Source organism: Symphalangus syndactylus, chromosome 2 (assembly GCF_028878055.3).
Source record: "Symphalangus syndactylus isolate Jambi chromosome 2, NHGRI_mSymSyn1-v2.1_pri, whole genome shotgun sequence".
In the NCBI taxonomy this organism is placed as follows: domain Eukaryota; kingdom Metazoa; phylum Chordata; class Mammalia; order Primates; family Hylobatidae; genus Symphalangus; species Symphalangus syndactylus.
The window spans coordinates 87827240-87850539 of NC_072424.2; the positions used below are offsets into that span (position 1 = coordinate 87827240).

General features: G+C 42.7%; 1 protein-coding gene across 2 annotated transcripts; it reads left to right on the plus strand.

The window, feature by feature from the left end:
* Window positions 1-3179: 3179 nt before the first annotated feature.
* Window positions 3180-6786, plus strand: GPR6 (G protein-coupled receptor 6). 2 transcript variants are annotated; one of them, XM_055243502.2, is made up of 2 exons: window positions 3180-3336; window positions 3933-6786. In XM_055243502.2, the coding sequence occupies exon 2, from the start codon at window positions 3951-3953 to the stop codon at window positions 5037-5039; it is 1089 nt and encodes a 362-aa protein (XP_055099477.1). In that variant the 5' UTR covers window positions 3180-3336; window positions 3933-3950; the 3' UTR covers window positions 5040-6786. The 2 variants fall into 2 exon arrangements, with proteins under 2 accessions (XP_055099477.1, XP_063487211.1); XM_063631141.1 differs by lacking the exon at window positions 3180-3336 and adding an exon at window positions 3533-3640.
* Window positions 6787-23300: the final 16514 nt, after the last annotated feature.

Here is a 23300-nt window from a genome sequence, read left to right on the forward strand (position 1 = left end):
GAAAGATTGTGGTTGAAAGGCTATGATTCCTGGGCTTAGCCTCAGACAAGAAAAGTTTCCTCATATTTGTGCTTAAATAGTGCTAGAACAGAAAGAAGCAAGGCACCTCAGCCTGTGATGAGTTGGTCAAAGGGTTGGCAATAATGAATTTAATCTGTGACTACCAATCAGAAGCCAAACTCTGAAGACCCCAAAACATAAACAAAGCCAGACAAGCTGGTGGATGAATAATACATTTGGTTGTATGTTTCAGTCAATTATCAAGGATTCACAGAATAGAAACCATTCAAGGTAGCGCAAGATTAGGAAGGTTTGTGGTAGAGACCCAAAAGGTAATTTCAAGGCATCAGGGGATTTGGGCTCCCAGAGCCAGGAACCAGACACTCAGGGACTGAGGTCACTCCTTTCACCTCTTGGTCATTTGATCTTCTTCATCTCTGTTCCTCTTCACACATCTGCTTCATTCTTCCAGTGCAGTTGGCTTTCTCTGATTAAACACTTCACAAAAGGTCCAACACACAAGTGGTTCAGCTCTAATTTATCACTATCTTTCATGTTTAGAGCCCAACACTGACTCACCATTGTTAACGTGTTTCTTAGTTCAAATTTTCAACAGAAAAGGATCTGGTCACTAGCCCAGCAAAGGATGGCTGATCGTATCTAGCTTCAGGGGAGGTGTCAATCTCCTCCCATATACCAGGGTATGTGTGGAAAATTTCATGTGATTTACAGGCTCAACACTTTAGGAGACCATTGGAAGGGCAAGTGCTTATATAGTAGCTATAGGCAAGGCAAGTAAAGAAGTCCATCTAATTTCCATCCATAACTGACGAAACAGACACATTTTGCTTTCCCATCTTCTACTTTCCAAAATATGGGTGGATATGGGGGGATAAGGAGGAGTTTGAAAGAACATGCTCTGTCTGTACAGGACCTAGTCTAGCATCCAAGAGAGGTAACCACAGATTGGCATCACTCAAAGTCAGTCTACAAATCCTCAACCAGCATTTATGTACACGATTCTACATGTGTTGTCTTCCTCTGGAAATCACTGAGAAATCCATTCTTGGTAATGTTGGAGCCTAAGGATATTCAGAGATCCTGTGGTAGGTTCAATTTTAACCTCATACTTTCTGCTACATTGTGGCATGTGAAAATGGAACATACTTAGACGTGAAGGAGGATTCTCCTCCCCTTGGGCTTTTATCTGATCATTTGGAAAATCCTCAGTTAACATGCTATTACAGTGGTTTGACGGTTCACTTGACAGCTCTAAAATAACATTCTTGACTCTTAGATGACAATCTTGTACTGAAACACAAAATGGCTCTTTTCAGAAATTTAGAACTTCAGCCAAGTTTTGGGTTCAAGAAAATAGTGGTGTGTGGATTTTTTAAGCTCCCCAAATGGATAAATTGTGTGTAAACTCACTTTATGTCCAACATCAGCTATTGCACCAAAGAAATGAACTGTCATATGTCTTTTGTTCTTGTAATTAAGTTGGCTGCATTGAGGCAGGAATAGTCTGGACTTGGGGGTCATGTTTAAAGGCAGCAACCTAGGGTAAACTTATCCTCCAACCCATGGACAGTCTGAGTATCTTTTTTCGCCTCTTTGGAGCTAGAGGCAAAGTGAAGGGAGGAAAGGGTCCACAGGGAGAAGTAGGGGGAGCACTAGCAACAAATGTTGCCAATTTTCACTTTTCCCAGACCGTGTGGTCCCTGAAAATTATGGCTGTGGCCTCTGTGCAATGCCATCATGCCAATGTGCAATCATCTATTTTAGAACCTCAGATGGCATCAACTATTTTAGCTCTTGCCCAAGTACAGCTATTGCACATTCTGGAAGAAGAAAGAGAATAAGAAGACTAATACTCGTATCTTACTGACAAAACAAAACACCTTTAAAACAAAAGGATGATTTATCTGGGCTGAAAATAAAACTCCTGTCTACTGAAGTCTGGTGCAGCTGAGTTATCACTATTTTTGTCCTGTAATTTGTTTTATAGGGTACCAATTAACAGGGCAAAGTCTGAAGCCAAGAAAGTAAATCACATTTTGCTGTTTTCCTTTTCTCTAGCAAGATGCAGACCTGGTCTTTAATTAAAGTGCAAGTTCCAAGGGCACTATCAGCTACCGAAATTGGGAAACATGGGCCAAAAAGATCACAGTGAAACCTGCTGTGTAGAGTTCAAAAAAGATAATGGGAAAGAGAGGAATTGCACAGGCGACCTCCAAAAGAAGAGATTGTTTTCCTCAGATGTCCCCGTCTTATCCATCTTTTATCTGCTCCCCATAACTCAGAATTTCTTCCCTGACTCTACTCAACTGAGCATGTACCACAAACATCCTTTTTAAAAATTGGACTTCAGGCCTGGTGAGGTGGCTCACACCTGTAATAACAGCACTTTGGGAGGCCGAGGCGGGTGGATCACACGAGGTCAGGAGTTCGAGACCAGCCTGACCAACATGGCGAACCCCATCTCTACAAAAATTAGCTGGGTGTGGTGGCGCACATCTGTAATTCCAGCTACTCGGGAGGCTGAGGCAAGAGAATCGCTAGAACCCAGGAGGCAGAGGTTGCAGTGGGCCGAGATTGGGCCACTACACTCCAGCCTGGGCGACAGAGTGAGACTCTGTCTCAATAAATAAATAAATAAAATTTTTAAAAAAGTGAATTTCTTTTCCCAGATAATTCCTGTTTCGGGAGCGGCATTTTTTTTTTTAAAGGTAGCTACTTTCCTATCAAACACTCCTGTCCCAACCTCCCCTTTCTCCGGGGCTTCTTTTTTGACCTGATCCCTCAGTGATCTTTGACGCTGGGCTTTGCTGCCCGGCAGGTGCCACTCATCCTTCACCCCTCCCCTCCCAGCTCACCCACTTCGCCGCCTGGTCTCAGGGTCTTCTTCACTCCTTTCTCCCTCTCCTTGTCTCTCTCCCATCCCATTCCTGTAAGTTCTGGACTGGAGGTGGCTGCTCTGGCTTCTCCTCCCTCCTAGGACCCTCAGATAGTGTTGCGGGCAGGGGTAGTGAGGCGGGGAGGGCACAGGATGGGCTGGCGAGGAGAGTGAGTGCTGGGCTCGCACCGGGAGCCGGGAGCCTGACGTCACCACGCCCTGCCTGTCAATCTCCAGCGCGCGCCGCTCGCAGCCGCCTTTTCTGCCACCAACTGTGTCTCTCACTCGCGGCGCCGGCACAGCGACAGGCGCCCCGCGCTTGCCTCCTCCCCGGCCCGGCCGCCTCCTGCAGGCAGCTGCTCTGTCCGCGCGGGGAGCTAAGCCCGGCGCTCCGCCTCGGCGCCCATGACCAGCGACTTCCAGAAGTCCTGACGCCCCAGGTGAGTGGCCGAGTTCCCCAGGGAAGTTTGAGGATGTGGGGAGAGGAGGGGAGAACGATAGCCAGGGGACAGGTCTTTCCAGAAGAGGAGAAATGGAGCCAACCTTGACTCCGACCCTCCGCTGCCCCTATACACACAGGGGTCTCTGGGCTCCAGGGCGCTCCAGGCTTCGCAATGGCAGAAACTTCGCTTTCAGCACCGCGGACAGCGTCTCCGCTGCCCAGCTCCATGGGGATGTTCTGGTCGCGCCGCCACAACCCGGGCGGACTCTCCCAGGCTGACACTCCTAGCTTGGTGCACTCGGGTGCGTGTGCAAATACAGGCACCCTTGGAGAATTGATCCTTGTGCATGTGAGTGCATGTTGTCCTGGTGTATATCTGCAAAAACTCAGAAGTCCGCGTGGGCATTTCACTCACTCACTCAACAGGTGTTTATTTTGGGTTCGCACTTAACTCATGATTCCCCGATTTGCTCTGGGGTCCCAGGGTGGGGTGGGCAACTCAAGTGGGGCAATGCGAGAGGAGGCTCTTCGCGTGGGGAAGTTTCCCCGCAGCCTGAAGTGTACACCTGACGCCTGCACTCCCTCCCTATGCAGGGTGCAAATCCGGCCGCGATGAACGCGAGCGCCGCCTCGCTCAATGACTCCCAGGTGGTGGTAGTGGCGGCCGAAGGAGCGGCGGCGGCGGCCACAGCAGCAGGGGGGCCGGACACTGGCGAATGGGGACCCCCGGCTGCAGCGGCTCTGGGAGCCGGCGGCGGAGCTAATGGGTCTCTGGAGCTGTCCTCGCAGCTGTCGGCTGGGCCACCGGGACTCCTGCTGCCAGCGGTGAATCCGTGGGACGTGCTCCTGTGCGTGTCGGGGACAGTGATCGCTGGAGAAAATGCGCTGGTGGTGGCGCTCATTGCGTCCACCCCGGCGCTGCGCACGCCCATGTTCGTGCTCGTGGGCAGCCTGGCCACCGCCGACCTGTTGGCGGGCTGTGGCCTCATCTTGCACTTTGTGTTCCAGTACGTGGTGCCCTCGGAGACTGTGAGTCTGCTCACGGTGGGCTTCCTCGTGGCCTCCTTCGCCGCCTCTGTCAGCAGCCTGCTGGCCATTACGGTGGATCGCTACCTGTCCCTATATAACGCGCTCACCTATTACTCGCGCCGGACCCTGTTGGGCGTGCACCTCCTGCTTGCCGCCACCTGGACCGTGTCCCTAGGCCTGGGGCTGCTGCCCGTGCTGGGCTGGAACTGCCTGGCAGAGCGCGCCGCCTGCAGCGTGGTGCGCCCGCTGGCGCGCAGCCACGTGGCGCTACTCTCCGCCGCATTCTTCATGGTCTTCGGCATTATGCTGCACCTGTACGTGCGCATCTGCCAGGTGGTCTGGCGCCACGCGCACCAGATCGCGCTGCAGCAGCACTGCCTGGCGCCACCCCACCTCGCCGCCACCAGAAAGGGTGTGGGTACACTGGCTGTGGTGCTGGGCACTTTCGGCGCCAGCTGGCTGCCCTTCGCCATCTATTGCGTGGTGGGCAGCCATGAGGACCCGGCGGTCTACACTTACGCCACCCTGCTGCCCGCCACCTACAACTCCATGATCAATCCCATCATCTATGCCTTCCGCAACCAGGAGATCCAGCGCGCCCTGTGGCTCCTGCTCTGTGGCTGTTTCCAGTCCAAAGTGCCCTTTCGTTCCAGGTCCCCCAGCGAGGTCTGAAGGGCTCGCTCCGTGTCCTCTCACCAACACCACACCCCAACAAGCCAGCCTTTGGTAAGCTCGGTGCCTGCTGACGAACTCTGAGATCCCAATGGTGTGAGTCTGACTTTGGAAAGAAAAAGGGACTAAAGAGAAATGCAACAAACTTACAAGGACAAAGAGGCTTGTTGGCACTTTATATATACAGTGTATACATGTGTACATATATATACAAATATTTGTATCTTCTGGAGGTGTTCAGGATGTGGAGCTTCCTATTCTGTGAAAAACCAAGAAAAAGATATGGTTGTATACTCAAATTGTACATCACATTTGTCAAACGAAGACATTCCAATACTGCTTAATTATAGCACTTTATTTTTAGCTGCTGAACTGCCAAAACAGTGTTGCCATTTTCAAGGGCAGGGAAAAGGGAGTAAAAGGTGTATTTTTGTTGTATGTGATAGAATATTTTGCTGCACATGCATCAACAAATTACAACATATTTTGTACACGAATAAACCCATTACAAGAATGTAATTTGGGGTATGTGGCTGACTATAGAATTACCATTAGAGAGCTGAATTATAAGTGTATGAGTGTCTTTCTTTCCTTTCTTTCTTCCTTTCTTTTTTTTTGCTTGCTTGTTTGCTTGCTTTCTCTTGCTTTCTTTCTTTCTCTTTCGTTTGTTCGAGTTAGAGTCTCATTCTGTCGCCCAGGCCTGAATGCAGTGGCACAATCAAAGCTCAGTGCAGCCTTGAACTCCTGGGCCCAAGAAATCCTGCTTTAGCATCCCTAGTAGCTGGGACTACAGGCATGCCACAGCATGCAGCTTACTTTATTTATTTTTTTAAGTTTTTAAAATTTCTATAGTTTTGAGGGTACAGGTGCCTTTTTTGGTTACATAGATGAGTTCTTTAGTAGTGAATTCTGAGATTTTAGTGCACCTGTCACCTGAGCAGTGTACACTGTATCTGATATGTAATATTTTATCCCTCACCTCCCTCCCAACCTCTCCCCACTGCAAGTCCCCACAGTCCATTATATCACTCTGTATGGTTTTCTGTCCTCATAGCTTAGCTCCCACTTATAAGGGAGATCATATGGTATTTGATTTTTCATTCTTGAGTTACTTCACTTAGAATAATGGCCTCCAGTTTCATCCAGGTTGCTGCAAAAGACATTATTTCACTCCTTTTTATGGCTGAGTAGTATTCCATAGTGTATCTCTATCTATATATATCTATATAGATATATATAATCTTTTCTTTATCCAATCTTTGGTTGAAGGGCATGTAGGTTGGTTCCATATCCTTGCAATTACGAGTTTATTATGTAGTATCATTCTCCTGAGAAAACCTTAATGTAAAAAAATCATATGCATTTGCACATTGTTCATAAACTTTCACTGAAATACCAAATTTATATCATTGTGGTTGGGGAGGGAGGGTGCAGGAAGGGAGCAATATACTCATGTGGCAGTATTCACAGGACAACAAAAGGTTACTGGTGTTATCTGTGCAATTTAATCTACTCCCTTGGTTACTGGGTTTGGAAAACAAGTATCCGAGGATATCCGAAAACATATCTTCCTCTCATTCCCTGTGCACTTGTGAATCCTGAAACCACAACTTTCAGTTGTAATTTTTCCAGTATGGCAAGAATTCTAAATGTTTAAAATTTATGTTGACTTAATACATTGTTGCTGGCCAGATCTTGTAGTAAAATGCACAGGCTTGTAAAATGAATAAATTCTTCCAAGACAGAATTCCAAGATATATACCTCCAACCTCATGAGGTACACAAAAGTATATCCAGTATCCTCTCTTGAGGTACTCTCATCTTCAAAAGAGGGCAATAAATTCCTTAAGCACTAAACATTCCCATTCCACTGATAGGTGTGAGTCATGATGATTCCCATCCTTCCCTTCTTACAGGATGATGTGAGGATAAATCAGAGAACACACGAGGGCATGCTCTGAACCCTCTGTGAATTAATATGCACACCAGCACAAGTCATTACTAGTCTTATGCCTTAGGAAAATACACACAAGCAAATTTATTGAGTTCCTACTATCCTACTACAATTGAGTTCCTAGACACAATTCCACGGATTGGAAAATGGAAGTGAAAAAAAAAAAAAACAGGCAAGAAGTCTCGAACTCCATAGTGTTACCTTCTATTGGGGAAGATGGCCTACAAGCAAACAAACAAATATATAATATCATGTTAGGATAAATGCTAACAAAGAAAATAAAGGAGGATGAGGAATGCAGTGCTCCAGTTAGGGCGGCCAGAGAAGATCTCTCTGAGGAGATAACAACTGAGCTCAGTGAAGGGAGAACGAGACACATGAGCATGCAAGGGAACAGCTTTCCAGACAGAGGAAGCAGCAAGTGTGAAGGCTTCCAGGTGGGAGCATGGCCTTCAAGCTCAAGGAACAGCAAGGAGATCAACATGGCTAGACAGGCTGAACAAGGAGAAGAAAGGCATGCAGTTAACTTGGAGGACCTGGGATGTGATCATCTCAAACCTCACAGGCCACTATAGGGACCTGGGCTTTGACCCTGAGTGATATGAAAGTGACATGATATGATTTATATATTTTTTTAAAATCACTCTAGCTTTCCTGTTGAAAATAGTCTCTAGGAGGGTCAGAGTGAGAGCAGGAGATAGGGGTCTATAAACATAATCCCCATAAGAAACGACAGTGGCTTGGAGCACAATGGCCGTGGTAGAGATGGTGAGAAGTAGTAGGTTCTAGAAATGTGTTGAAGGATAGATGGGAGGTGGGGCATGAAAGGAAAAAGTTCAGAATTCATCAAATGAGTGAATGCAGGGGTCTTTGGTGAGCAAAAACTGAGGGTTGGGGGGGTGTACATTGGGAAGTGTGATGATTAATTTTATGTGTCAACTTGGCCAGACAATAGGGAGCCCAGATATTTGGCCAAACACATTTTGATCATTTGAAGGCCTGAATAGAACAAAAATATCGGCCTCCCCCAAGCAAGAAAGAAGTCTTCAGTGGGGGTTTCCCCTGGACTCCACTTGCAACATTGGCTCTTCCTGCTTCTATGGAAGATGGTCTTGAGACGGGAACTACAGCGTCAACTTCCCTGGGTTGTCAGCCTCCTGGCCCACCTTGCAGATTTTGGACCTGCCAGCCTCCATAATCACTGAACAATTCCTTAGAATAAATGTCTTCATGTGCACATATGTGCACACACACACACAGAGACACATCCGATGGGTAGGATGTATCTATGTACGTATTGGTCCTGTTTCTCTGAAGAATGCTGACTAATACAGGAAGGGTGGCAAATTTAAAAAGTTAGTTTTAAATACCCAGAGAGCGCACGTGTGAGTTTATTCATTTATTTATTTCACAAACACTCCTATAGCACTTACTATATGCCAGACACTGCTCTAAACCCTTTACAAATATTAGGTTATTTAATCACCACCTTTATTTAATTCCAAACTGGTTAGGTCTCAGCAGGAGACAAATGGCACACTCAAACCAGGTGACTGAGGAGAGTTTAATGAGGAGACTATTTATAAAAGTGTGAGCATAGTTAAGGGAAATCAACAAGGAATGGTGAAACGCCCCCAGAGCTGGCACCAGCAGGGCTGTGAGAAGGGGGAAGAAGAGAGAGCAATTACTGGAACCAGGAGAGAGGGCTTTAGGTCTTGGCTGTCCAGCAGGAGCTATGGCCTTCAACAGTGGAAGGCAGCAACTGCCAACCTATGGCTTGACAGGGAGAGATCTGGGAGAAGAAATTACTCTCTTCCCTCCGTCCCACCTCTTGGTGGAGGCTTCCATTAACTAAACTCAGTCAGAAGCCAGACAGCAAGACAACTCTTTGGAGCAGGCCACACAGATCAGCTTCCTGGGGCACTGAGCAGATAGAGAAGGTTGAGAAGTGGACCTGCTGGTGCAAAGAGAGAATATCCAGCACAAACGCTGTGAGCTCAGTACTTTGTTGCTCCACTTTTTAGCTAAGGAAATGCAGGCACAGAGAGGTTAGCTATGCATATCTGGAATTCAGGACCAAGGTCTAAGCAGGACAAATGAATTCAGGACTTGTCAACATATAGGTAGTATGTAAAGCCATGGGTCTAGAAGGGGTCACCTCATGAGTACTCATAGACAGAAAAGAGAAGAGGACCAAGGACTGAGCCCCAGGAAATGGCAGCATTTAGAAATCAAGAAGAAATAGAGGATCAAGCAAAGGAGAAAGAAAAGTGTTCAGTGAGGTAGGAGGAAACCAAGAGCACAGCGACCCAAAAAATTAAGAAGAAAAGAGTGTGTGGGGAAAAAGTAGTCAATTGGCTCAAATGCAGCTGACAGAAGTAAAATGAGAACTTTAAAAAATGGCTAAAGATGATGTCATGTGAATGTCATTGGTGAACTTGACAAGGAGAGAGAGAGAGAAAAAAAGAAGCCTGACTGTAGAAGATACAAGAGAAAATGTATGAGCAATTTAGTCTCCTGCAACTCACAACAGAACTGTGACCTTTTCAACACTATAAAACACACTACGTTTTATAGATGTAGAGTTTTACACTGTCTATAAATTCAAATCAGGGAAGATCAGCATTATTGCTCACTCATCCAATTAAAATTTTCTAAAGTATTAACCATCATGGACTCTTCAGCATCACCAGACACTGGTTCAGGTCCTATTATCATCTGGAATGCATTCAAGTGAACTAAAATGTAAAAGCTTGTGCTGTCAACTTTCTCATGTGTGATGGGGAAAACAGTATAATTTCAGAAGTAGAACAAAGAAGTCAATATTATTTTATCTTTTATACTCACAGAGAAAAAATTTCTTGCAACCATCACATTAAGAAAGTTCAACACTAGAATAATAAGACACAAACCATGGATCTGTCTTCAATGCACTTATTAATATTCAATATCAGCACTTGTCCTAATAAAAATGTTTGGGAGAGCCAAGTTTAAGAAGATACTAAACAATCAAGTTGTTGCTAATGCTGACTTACACAGTTGGCCAAGCTGTGTAATGTCAGCAGGCTTAATATTAACCAACCTGGAAATATGAAAATATAAAACTGTGGAAAGATCTTGAAACATTTCAACAGAAGAAAGTCACATATTCATTTGACCTATCAAATATTAATTAAGAATTACCTACTGCAAGATCCTATGCTAGTTGCTAGAAACATAGTCTTTTAAAAAATTATTTAAATTTTTTTATTTTTAATTTTTTGTGGGTACACAGTAAGTATATATATTAAAACATGCAGTCTTGGAGAAAGGCAAGACTCACCAAAACAGCTAACTGCCTACCCACTTTGTTGTCTAATGGGCATCCTAAATTTAACACATTTAAAATTGGACCACTGATCTTCACCCTTGAACCTGATCTTTATCCCTTATGTATAAGTTAACAATGTCATCTTTCTAGGTGTTCAGGCCAGAAACCTTAGACTCACTTGCCCTTCTATTTCTCTCATAGCTCACAATCGATGTGTCAGCAAAGCCTGTTGTCTTTACCTTCAAAGTATACCCAGAATCCAGCCACTTCTCACCATCCACACCACTCTCATCATCTCTTGCCTGAATTACTATAGCAGCCTCCTGTCTTGTCTCCCACTTTCAGTTATTGTGCCTATCCGCCCACTGTCTACACAGTGGCTCACCCACATAAACAGTTGCTCCTTGACTACTCTTCAGATCTAGGCATAAACCCACCAGGAGTTCTTTATTTTATTTTATTTTATTTTAATTAATTTTTTTTTAGACAGAGACTCACTCTCTCGCCCAGCCTGGAGTGAAATGCCATGTAAGGCAATAGATACAGCTCTGAGAACAGTACTAATGAAAAGTATGACAACAAAAGTGTGCACAGAATAGAAAAGGATCCAACAGGAACGTCAGGAAAATGTTGTGCAGGTCTCCACTCAGGAGGCAACACCAAGCTGAATCTAGAAGAACAAAAGAAATTTTGAAGGCATTGCAAGGGGTGGGGTGTGTTCTAGGCCAAGAGGGCAGCATGAAGCACAAAAGCATAGGCCACTCAGAGAAATGCAGGCCATTCAGCATGGCTGGCGTGAATAAGATGTAGAGACCAGAGAGGAGGTGGCAGGAGATGAGTCTGGAGAGATAGAAGGAACCAGAGCACAAACAGCTGCATTGACAATGAATGTAGATGGAAAAGACTGGAACCCAAAGACCATTTGGGAGGCTGGTTGCAGCAATGCAAGTGAGAGGTGATAACAGCATGAGCTAAGCAGGGCAGAGGGCTGGGGAGGAGATGAACTCAAGAGATCTCAAAGAAGTAGAGTGTCTCAGACTCAGTGAGTAATTGAAGGGGCTGAATAACAGTTTAGAAGTCAAGAGTGTTAAACTGGGTGAATTCACTGAAATGGAAACATAGAGGAAGAGGAAGATTTGAGTAAGAGAATAATGAGTCCAGCTTTCTCTGTATTGAATTTCAGGATCTGTGAGATATCAAGTGGCCCTGTGGCTTTGGAGCTCAATATTATTTTATCTTTTATACTTTGAAGCTCACAAGGATGCTTGGAATGGAGACATAATTTCTGTAGTCATTGACCTTACAGTGGAAGTGAAGCTATGGGAGGAAATGGGAAGAGGACAAGGTCACAGTCCAGGACCAGTAACATACGGAAGTAGAATGAAGAAAAGAAAAAGGGAAAAGGAGACCTAGGAGTGGCATCCAGGGAGAAGCCGAGAGTATGTGATTAAGTGTGTAAAGGCTGACAAGACATCAAGTAAGACAGGGATTGGCAAGTGTTCAATTTAGGAACGTGGTGGTCATTGATGGCTTCAGTGAGAGCAGCTTCCATGGAGAGTAGGATGAAAACTAGATTGAGTGGATTGAGGAGAAAATGGGAATTTTCATGTTTTTCAATAAATCTAGCTTTAAATGGAAGGAGAGAGATAGCTAGTATCTAGATGGAAATACAAAGTCACAAGATAATCTTTCTCACTTTTAGACCGAGGAGAAATCACCACATAACTGGAAACACTGAAAATAGGAGAGGGGAAAGATGGCTGACAGAGTCAGGCTTGACAAGGGGAGGATGGGGTCCAGGACACAGTGTCAGAGGAAAGAGAAGTATAGACAAGAGGAGGTGGGGACACAGTTCCCCTGCTCTGACAGGAGGCAAGGTGGGAATAATTGGTACTGATAGATCTAAGTTTATGGGAGGTGGGAGGAAGTTCATGGAGTTCCTACCTGACAACCTAGATTCATCTGAAGGAGGAGTGCCAGTTAAGAGACTGTTACAAGAAGTATCGAGAACCTGAGTTGATGACATTGGGAACAAAGCTGCACACTTGAGACACGGTAATCATTTAACAAAAGGTAAAGTTCAGACCATACAAGCACTGCAAGGATGTAGAGCAATTAGAATTCTCAGACTGATGGTGGAAAAGTAAAATGGTACAAACACTATGGAAAAGCTTTAGGTGGTTTCTCAAAAAGTTAAACAAAGTCATAACACGTGACTCAGCCACTCCACTAGTAAGTATATACCCAAGAGAAACGAAAGAATATGTCTACATAAAGGCTTGCACATGAATGTTTATAGAAGCTTTATTTTTAATAGCCAAAAACTAGAAACAATTCAAATATCCATCAACAGTGAATGAGTATACAAATGGTGGTACATCCATACGATAGAATGCTATCCTGAAATTAAAAGCAATGAACTATTGGTACATGCAGCACCATGGATATGTCTTCAAATAATTATGCTGAGTGAAAGAAGCCAAACCAAAAAAAAAAAAAAAAAAAAAAAAGAGCAAATAGAGCAGTATTCCATTTATACAAAATCCATTAAAATGTATAGTGACAGAGAAGATCAACAGTTGGGATTTGGGGTATAGGAATGAGAGAGAGGAAGGGATTGAAAAGGAAGACAATGAAAGTTTTGGAGTGATATGTTCCATCAATACCTAGTTTATTGAGAGTTTTTAACATGAAGGGATGTTGAATTTTATCAAAGGCCTTTTCTGCATCTATTGAGATAATCATGTGGTTTTTGTCTTTGGTTCCGTTTGTGTGATGGATTACGTTTATTGATTTGTATATGTTGAACCAGCCTTGCCCCCAAGGATGAAGCCAACTTGATCATGGTGGATAAGTTTTTTGATGCGCTGCTGAATTTGGTTTGCCAGTATTTTACTGAGGATTTTCGCATCAGTGTTCATCAGGGATATTGGCCTGAAGTTTTCTTTTTGTTGTTGTTGTGTCTTTTCCAGGTTTGGGTATCAGGATGATACTGGCTTCATAAAATGAGTTAGGGAGGAGTCCCTCCTTTTCACTTGTTTGGAATAGTTTCAGAAGGAATAATACCAGCTCCTCTCTGTTTTTCTAGTAGAATTCAGCTGTGAATTCATCTGGTCCTGGGCTTTTTTTGGTTGGTACGCTGTTAATTAATGCCTCAATTTCAGAGCTTGTTATTGGTCTATTCAGGGATTCATCTTCTTCCTGGTTTAGTCTTGGTATGTTTTATGCATCCAGGAATTTATCCATTTCTTCTAGATTTTCTAGTTTATGTGCACAGCTATTTATTACAAACCCACAGCTAATATCATATTTAATGGGCAAAATCTGGAAGTATTCCCTTTGAAAACCTGTACAAGACAAGGATGCCCTGTCTCACCACTCCTATTCAACATAGTATTGGAAGTTCTGGCCAGGGTAATCAGGCAAGAGAAAGAAATAAAGGATATTCAAATAGGAAGGGAGAAAGTCAGATTGTCTCTGTTTGCAGATGACATGATTTTATATTTAGAAAACCCCATCATCTCAGCCCCAAAACTTCTGGAACTGATAAGCAACTTCAGCAAAGTCTCATGATACAAAATCAATGTGCAAAAATCACAAGCATTCCTTTACACCAATAATAGGCAAGCAGAGAGCCAAATCATTAGTGAACTCCCATTTACAATCTCTACAAAGAGAATAAAATACCTAGGAATACAGCCAACAAGGGACGTGAAAGACCTCTTCAAGGAGAACTACAAACCACTGCTGAAGGAAATAAGAGAGAGGACACAAACAAATGGAAAAATATTCCATTCTCAAGGATAGGAAGAATCAATATCATGAAAATAACCATACTGCCCAAAGTAATTTACAGATTCAGTACTATTCCCATCAAACTACCATTGACATTCTTCACAGAATTAGAAAAAACTATTTTAAATATCATATGGAATCAAAGAAGACTGTGTATAGCCAAGACAATCCTAAGCAAGAAGAACAAAGCTGGAGGCATCACGCTACCTGACTTCAAACTATACTACAAGGCTACAGTAAACAAAACAGCATGGTACTGGTACCAAAACTGACATATAGACCAATGGAGCAGAACAGAGACCTCAGAAATAACACCACACATCTACAACCATCTGATCTTCGACAAACCTGACAAAAACAAGCAATGGGGAAAGGATCACCTATTCAGTAAACGGTGCTGGAAAAACTGGCTAGCCATATGGAGAAAACTGAAGCTGGACCCCTTCCTTACACCTTACACAAAAATTAACTCAAGATAGATTAAACACTTAAATGTAAAACCCCAAACCATAAAAACTCTAGAGGAAAACCTAGGCAATACCATTTAGGACGTAGGCATGGGCAAAGACTTCATGACTAAAATGCCAAAAGCAATTACGACAGAAGCCAAAATTGACAAATGGGATCTAACTAAACTAAAGAGCTTCTGCACAGCAAAAGAAACTATTATCAGAGTGAACAGGCAACCTACAGAATGGGAGAAAATTTTTGCAGTCTACCCATCTGACAAAGGTCTAACTTTCAGAATTTACAAGGAACTTAAATATATGTACAAGAAAAAAACAAACAACCCCATCAAAACGTAGGCAAAGGATATGAACAGATACTTCTCAAAAGAAGACACTTACACAGCCAACAAACATATGAAATAAAACTCAACGTCACTGATTGTCAGAGAAATGCAAATCAAAACCACAATGAGATACTATCTCATGCCAGTCAGAATGGTGATTATCAAAAAGTCAAGAAACAATAGACGCTGGTGAGGATGTGGAGAAATATGAACGCTTTTACACTGTTGGTAGGAATGTAAATTAGTTCAACCATTGTGGAAGACAGTATGGCAATTCCTCAAGGATCTAGAACCAGAAATACCATTTGGCCCAGGAATCCCATTACTGGGTATATACCCAAAGGAATATAAATCAATCTACTAAAAAGATACACACACGTATGTTTATTACAGCACTATTTACAATAGCAAAGACTTGGAAGCAACCCAAATGCCCATCAATGATAGGCTTGATAAAGAAAATGTGGCACATATACACCATAGAATACTATGCATCCATAAAAACGAATGAGATCATGTCCTTTGCAGGGACATGGATGAAGCTGGAAGCCATCATCCTTAGCAAACTAACACAGGAACAGAAAACCAAACACCGCATGTTCTCACTTATAAGTGGGAGTTGAACATTGAGAACACATAGACACAGAAAGGAGAACAGAAAACACCAAGGCCTATTGGGGATTGAGAGGAGGAAACTTAGAGGATGGGTCGATAGGTGCAGCAAACCACCACGGCACATGTATACTCGTGTAACAAACCTGCATGTTCTACACATGTATCCCATTTTATTTTAGAAGAAATAAAGAAAGAAAAAGGAACATTTGGGGTGATGAATATGCTTCTTATCTTAACTGTGATGATGGTTTCACCAGCACATAGATATGTCAAAAGTCATCAAATTACACACTTTAAAGATGTACTGTTCATTGTATCAATTATACCTCAATAAGCTTGTAATAAATAAAGGTCAGAAAAAGAGCTATAGTACAATAGCAGATAACTTAAAATAATGCCACATGAAAATAAAATGCCAAGTCCCAATATAGTGTGATTTATTAGTCAGAATAGGCTAAGTTGTGCGCTGCAGTAACAACCCCCAAGGCACAGTGGCTTGACACAACAAAGATTTCTCATTTGTGTTACCTGCAGTGTCTGGGAGACTTCACAATGTAACGCTTCTCTATGCAGCAATATAGCCATTCATCTTCTGGCTCTATCCCCTCAACTTGAGGCCTTCTCTGTAATTACTGGGTCAGGGAAGAGAGCACTGGAGGGTCTCATGCAAGCAATTAAATGTTTTAGCCCATGAGCGACAGTTCCATTTACAGTTCATAAGTGACTCTTCCACTCTCAGACCTAGTCATATGACCTCACCTAACTATAAGGGTAATATTCCTGAGTGCTCAGAAAGAAAGGGGAATCAGAAATGAATGCATTTGAGAAGATTTTACCATTCATGGCTTCAAGAACAAATACATCATCTTTGCCATCCCAAAATGAACATCAGGTTTCAGAGAGAGAAGAGATTTGCAAGATTCAAACCCAAGTTTTCAAATATTATTTAAGACTAGACAGAAGTTTATGGTTCTTTAATAAAACTTATGTAATAAGGATGTTGGGTTAACTTAGCTGAATACAGTATAAATAAGGAAAAACTTGAGGTAAACATAAAGAAAAGGCTGTTCCAGAGATGAGTCTGATTTTCTAGCCTCAGCCAGACTTTGCCCCTGGTCTCACAGGAAGGGAGAATTGTGAAGGTTTAGCATAAACCCTTCTTCACTGTGACAGTAAGCTGTGGCTTTGGCACATAACCCAAATACAGAGCATTCTTGGAAGCTGGGCTAGGCCATATAAACTGTCCTTTTCTCTTAACCCAAGAAGGGCTAATGAACCTCAGTCCAAAGCATGACTTGCTTTGCCCAGTTTAAGCCCTCAGTAGTCAAACTCAGGTCTCAGATCTTGCCACTAATCATTACAAAACAAACCAAAGCAAACTTAAACCTCCATACCTGGGGAGGGGAGAGAGAGAGACAGAGAGAGAGAGAGAGACAGACAGAGAGACAGAGAGACAGAGAGACCCAGGCTAGTTAGACTGGACCTAACCAACTCAGAGGAGGATAGCCAGGGGAACTAGCTAGGCTCCAGACAAGAAGCAGTGCTTGTCCCTTCCACTCCAGCCAGGAAGAAGGGAGTAAGCACTTAGCCACTTGCCAGACAGACAAACTGGATTAGTACTCTTGTCATTTAGGGGTACAGAGAACAGGAAGATGGGGAGAGAGAAAGAACAGCAACTTACAGCATACCAGGGTTGTTGTAAGGTTTAAATGAGTTAATAAATTAAGTTAGAATTGTGCCTAGTACAGGTGCCTTAGCTACTATCATTATTACTCTTGTTTTTATTACTATTAAGCAGACTTTATGAATGCTGAATTTCACAGTCTAGATTTTATAGCCTTAAGTGCGTTTTGCTTTTCAAGTCTCCCTCTATTGCACTCATAAAATATTTCTCATATGTTACCTGTTTTCAGTAACCTTCAAATCTTGAAAATTGCCATTTTGATATCTTTAGCTGCTGCTTTGAAAATAACTATTACTGACACGTAGTTAAGATTTATCTCCAAAACAGCAATTCAAATTAATATTATGCCCATTTTTTCCAATAGACTAAGATGGAGATCTATGTGTTTGTTATAAAATATTGGTCTTCAATTTTCTAATAGAATGTTGATATTCAAGAATACCTGAGCAGAATAACATTAACACTGATTATATCATCTTGGCTTCCCCCAAACCATTTTCTTTGTACAGATAAACTAAATAAAAAAGAAAATCAACCAGCAAATACACACATTCTCTCTGTCTCTGTCTCTGTCTGTCTCTTTCTCTCCCTCTAACTCACACAGACACAGGCAGACTCACATGCACACACACACACAGAAACACACACACATTATTATGTACCTGGGAGTCCCTGTGACCCACCAGGGCTCACTCACTGGGAGGATATAATACACACCCAGTAGTAGTTTGCATTTAAGGATGGTCTGCAAAACTGAATTGTTCCCTAAAAAAAGTGTAAGAAAGGAGTTTGTTAGGATAAACTCCAGAGGTATTGTCTTAGTCTGTTTTGTGTTGCTGTAACAAAATACCTGAGACTGGGTAATTTATAAAGGAAAGAGATTTATTTAGCTCACTGTTCTTCAGACTGGGAAGTTCAAGTTTGAGCGGCTACATCTGGTAGCCTCTGGTGAGGGCCCTGTGCTGTGTCGAAACATGGTGGAGAAATGGAAGGACAAAACATGAAAGGCAACCTCACTTTATAAGAACCTGCTCTCTCAGAAACTAATCAATTCCCACAAAAACTAATCCAGTCCTAGGAGAAAGACATTAATCCATATTAATGACCTAATCACCTTTTAAAGGCACCACCTCCCAATGCTATCACACTGGGGACCAAGATTCAACACGAGTTTTGGTGGAGATTAACCAAATTCAAACCATAGCACATATTCATAAACTACAAGACCAACATTTCCAGCCAGAGTAGTGGCTGGATGAACATATTTGAACACAGACATGAATACAACAGAAAGAAGGGCCTACAGTCACTAAGAGAATTCTGAGTACAGTCACTTATCAGGCGCTGCACATTGGGTGGGAGGAAAAGGCTCTATGTATTACAGGCTGTCTGAATACGGCGGAGAGAACTGTGTGCCACAGACCTCTTTTTGTCTCAGCTTAAATTGTAGCGTAACCAAACACAACAACGATTACAGTACCTTGCAGTAGGGTGTTACTGTACTATTGAAATAAGCTTTGTATCGAAAGAATTGCCCCTAGATTTTAAAAATTACTATTATTAGGGAAAACACACAGTAAATGAGCATGAGACAGCACTGTTACTTTTACTGGAAGGGTGTTAAATTTGTGTTTTTTAAATGTTATAAACAGGTTAAATATGAAAACTTTGGCAGAAGGTAAAGACAGTTAAATAATAATTTGAGAACATTTTGATAAATCGTATTTCCACTATTGTGGATGACCGTCCACTTTATTACTGAAATGTCTGACAGCTGATAACATCAATTTTTGTTGCCGAGGCATTTAATTACTATGTGACAGGTGTCACTGAATGGGTTGGTACTAAACCAGCAGAACTTTCCATGCCATGCAAACTGCTTGTGAAATCCAGTCTGCCTGGGGCTTGCAGACTGCACTTAACTCCAGGATCCTCTGACTATTTGTGACCTTCTTCCTCCCCCCATAGGGCCACCTTCTCTATCCAGGGAGCCAACTGTGTTTGCTGGGGGTTTTGGTTGTAGTATCAGAGGGAATCAGGCTGGCAGGGACCTTAGAAGCCATCTTTTGCAACTCCGTTGGGTTTCCATGATATCAGGTCTCAGAGAAAGAGGGACACTTATTTGAGATTGCACAGCTAGTAAATAGGGAAGACAGATTTGGAACTCAGTTTACCAGGCCTTCTTACCACATAAGGTGTTCAGCATTCTGTCAGCTACACAGGCCCAGGTGTGTTCTTGGCTGTCTTTATAGCCCCTCTCTGCCCCTCCCTCTGCTCTCAGACATGTCCCTTCCTTACGTCCTAGGAACACAGCTGGGCCAGCACTCCATCACCAACCCTGGTGCCCAGGCTGAGCTCCGAGCATTATTAGGGGTGGTGACACCAGCCTGACCTTTGGCAAACAGGGTGCTGATGGAGCTGTTTTCAGAGCCTGACACTCTCTTCTGGACACAGGCTCAGAGGGGATAGTCCCACAGCTCCAGATTTCTTGCCCTTTGATGTGATGAGGGGAAGGGAGTGTGAACCCCATGGTCTGCTTATCATTCTCTCAAGGCTCAAAGTGTGGCTGCCTTTCCTCTTTCTTTCAGAGCTTCACAAGTCAAAATGATACTACCAAGGAGGCAGAGTCTGGTGGCAGCTTCCGGGTCTATTGTTGTAGACAACTCTGTTTGGCTAAGCATTCAGGGAGTTGCTAGACAAGTTGAGCCATCATCCCTAACACCAGAGCCAAACTCTCCTGGCTCTGTAATTTAGTCCAGGACCTCTTTCATGTCTTGTTCAGTGCATTCAGCATCACCTTCAACAACAAAATCATGCTATTGGCCATCCTAAGGTCTTTAGGTAAAGATTTCAGTCCAGTGAGTCAAAAGAGTTTTCTACCTCCTCCATTTACATTTAATATAGATTAATGAGTTAAAAGTTTTAAAATTATGTTATTAAAAAATTAGAAGAAAATACAAGTGAGTATCTACCTCTTAAATCTCTGGGGTAAGGAAGACTTTCTAAAAGCAAAGGACAAAATTATGAAGGTACATAAGAAATTAAAGCATGTGTGCCAAAACAAGCCCTGCCAGAAACAAAACTAAAAGACAAAGAACATAGCAGAGAAAATATTTAAAATATATATGATGTACCACTCAGCTATAAAAAGGAATGAATTAATGGCATTCGTAGCAACCTGGATGGGATTGGAGACTATTATTCTAAGCGAAGTAACTCAGGAATGGGAAACCAAACATCATATGTTCCCACTCGTAAGTGGGAGCTAAACAATGAGGATGCAAAGGCATAAGAAAGACACTTTGGGGACACAGGGGGAAAGGGTGGGAAGGGGATGAGGGATATAAGACCACAAATAGGGTTCAGCATATACTGCTCTGGAGATAGGTGCACCAAAATCTCATGAATCACTACTAAAGAACTTACTCATGTAACCAAACAGCACCTGTTCCCCAAAATCCTATGGAAATAAAAAGTTAAAAAAAATTAAAATAGGCCGGGTGCAGTGGTTCACACCTGTATCCCAGCACTTTGGGAGGCCAAGGTGGGTGGATCTCCTGAGGTCAGGAGTTCAAGACTGGCCTGGCCAACATGGCAAAACCCTGTCTTTACTAAAAATACAAAAATTAGCCGGGCATGGTGGTGTGCGCCTGTAATCCCAGCTACTCAGGAGGCTGAGGCAGGGAGAATCACTTGAACCCAGGAGGCAGAGGTTGCAGTGAGCTGAGATCCTGCCATTGCACTCCAGCCTGGGCTGACAAAGCAAGACTCCATCTAAAAAAATTAAAATAAATATATAAATTAAATATGTATAACAAAGGGTTTACTCTCTTACATATGAAGAATGTTTACAAATCAAGAAAATGTTAATGAACCCAACAGGAAAATTGACAAAAATATAAAAGGTATTTCCTGAAGGAAAATGAATGACTCCTGGATTGTATTGCCAAAGAAATGTGACTTAAAATGAGATGCCATTTCTTATCTAGCAAGTCAGGTAATTTTTAAAATGAAAGTATAAAATATTGAAAAGCAATAATCATAAAGTCTGTTGGGTTTTAAATATATGTAGAACTAAAATAAAACAATAGTATTTTGTTGTCTAAGAGTAGAAATGTGTGAATCAGGAAAAAACTGTATGGTGGAAAAGTTAACAAAGCCTTTGCAGTTTCTGGGAAATCGTGACAGTACTGTATTAGTTTCCTAGGGTTGCATCACAAATTACCAAAAACTGCATGGCTTAAAACAACAGAAACTTATTCTCTCACAGTCCAGGAGGACAGCAATCTGAAAACAAGTTTTCAGTAGGGCTGTGATCTCTCTGAAGGCTCTATGGCTGAATTCGTCCTTTCCCCTTCCAGCTTTGGGTGGCTCCAGACATTCCTTGGCCCATGGCTTCATAACTCCAATCCCTGTTTCTTTCTTACATGGCCTTCTCTCTGTCTTCTCTTCTGTTTCTTATAAGGATGTCTATCATTAGATTTAGGGCCCACCAAGATAATCCAGGATGATCTTGTCTCAAGATTCTTAATTACATACCCAAAGAGCCTTTTCCTAAATAAGATCACATTCACACATATGTTTTATTCAGCTTTTATTGTTGTTCTGTGTGGGAGAACTGGTTTATTACAGGCCAGCCCATCATAGTCAGAAATCCCTAATATGTTTTTAATGGGTATCATTCTATTTGAATGTGTTTCTGCAGAATGTATGTTTTCTATGCATATATTTTATATTTACATTAATGGCTGTGTGCTGTGTGAGATCACATTGAATTCTTTACCTTTTTCTCTCAGCACCCTGCCTTTAAGCTATGTCTGTAGCAACGTGAGTATCTAAATTTTGCTCCTCACTGTTGAATCTAACCGTGTGCTTTTACCACATTCTGGTCTCCCGGTAAAGAAGCCAGATGGCTTTCAACTTCCTAACACCACAAACAATATCAGAATGAACGTTCCCAGGTATTTTTGAACTATATATACCTAGGAGCAGAATTACTAGGTCATTTGACCCAGAATTTCTCAGTCAAATAATGATGACGTTTGCCTAAGTAGTATTAAATAGCTTTCCCAAATGGCTTTATCTCTACCTCAATTTTCCAGTATTATGGAAGAGTATTTGGAATTTTCTGTACAGCAGAATAGATACAGTAGTGATGCTAATCATGTGGTCTCATCCCCCACACCTGCTTCCTGCTCTGGAATCCTTAGTTTTACCACATTAACTGGTCCCCACAAGCCACGGCTGATTGACAAAGCCAGGCTCTAGGTCATGCTGAGCGGCTTAGATTCTTTCTACCAAGAATTTGGGATAAGAACACTAAAAAGCCCAGTTAGAAAATAGTGGACACAAGGGGGCATCAGTCAAGAGAGAGAGAAAATTTGGGGAATGGAGGCTGGCACATACACATGGCTTCATTAGAGATGGAGGGAGCAGTTTATCTCTGTAATTCTGTGGACCTGGTCATCATGGATGTGGCTGAATTTTGGTTTCCATTTTGGATGTCTACCAGGATAATTGTTTGTTGAATCCTTAAAAAAAAAAAAAAATCTTGACTTCACCTATACTAGCTCAAATGGGCTAAGTTTCTAGCAACCAAATAGCTCCTAAGAAAATATGTAAAGTTGGGCTCGGTGGCATGTGCCTCTAGTCCCAGTTACTCAGGAGGCTGAGGCAGGAGGATCACATGAACCCAGGAGTCTGGAAATGCAGTGCACTGTGATTGTGCCTGTGAGTAGCCACTGCACTCCAGCCTAGGCAACACTGTGGGACTCCATCTCAGAGGGAGAAAGGGAGGGAAAGACGGAGGGAGGGAGGGAGGAAGGGAGGGAGGGAAGGAGGAAGGAAGGAAGGAAGGAAGGAAGGAAGGAAGGAAGGAAGGAAGGAAGGAAGGAAGATGCATAACATTTTCCTGCCTTAGTAGACAGGGCACATTGTTTTTGTAAATAAAGTTTTATTGGTACACAGCCAGCTTATTCATTTATACATTTCCTATGGTGCTTTCAAGCTCCCCCAGAGAGCTGGAATGCTCTAGCAACTGGTTTTATCTCTTCCCTCCTTATGGTCGCCCACTCTTTGTTGTTCCTTTTCCGCCCTTTGGTAGGGTTGCA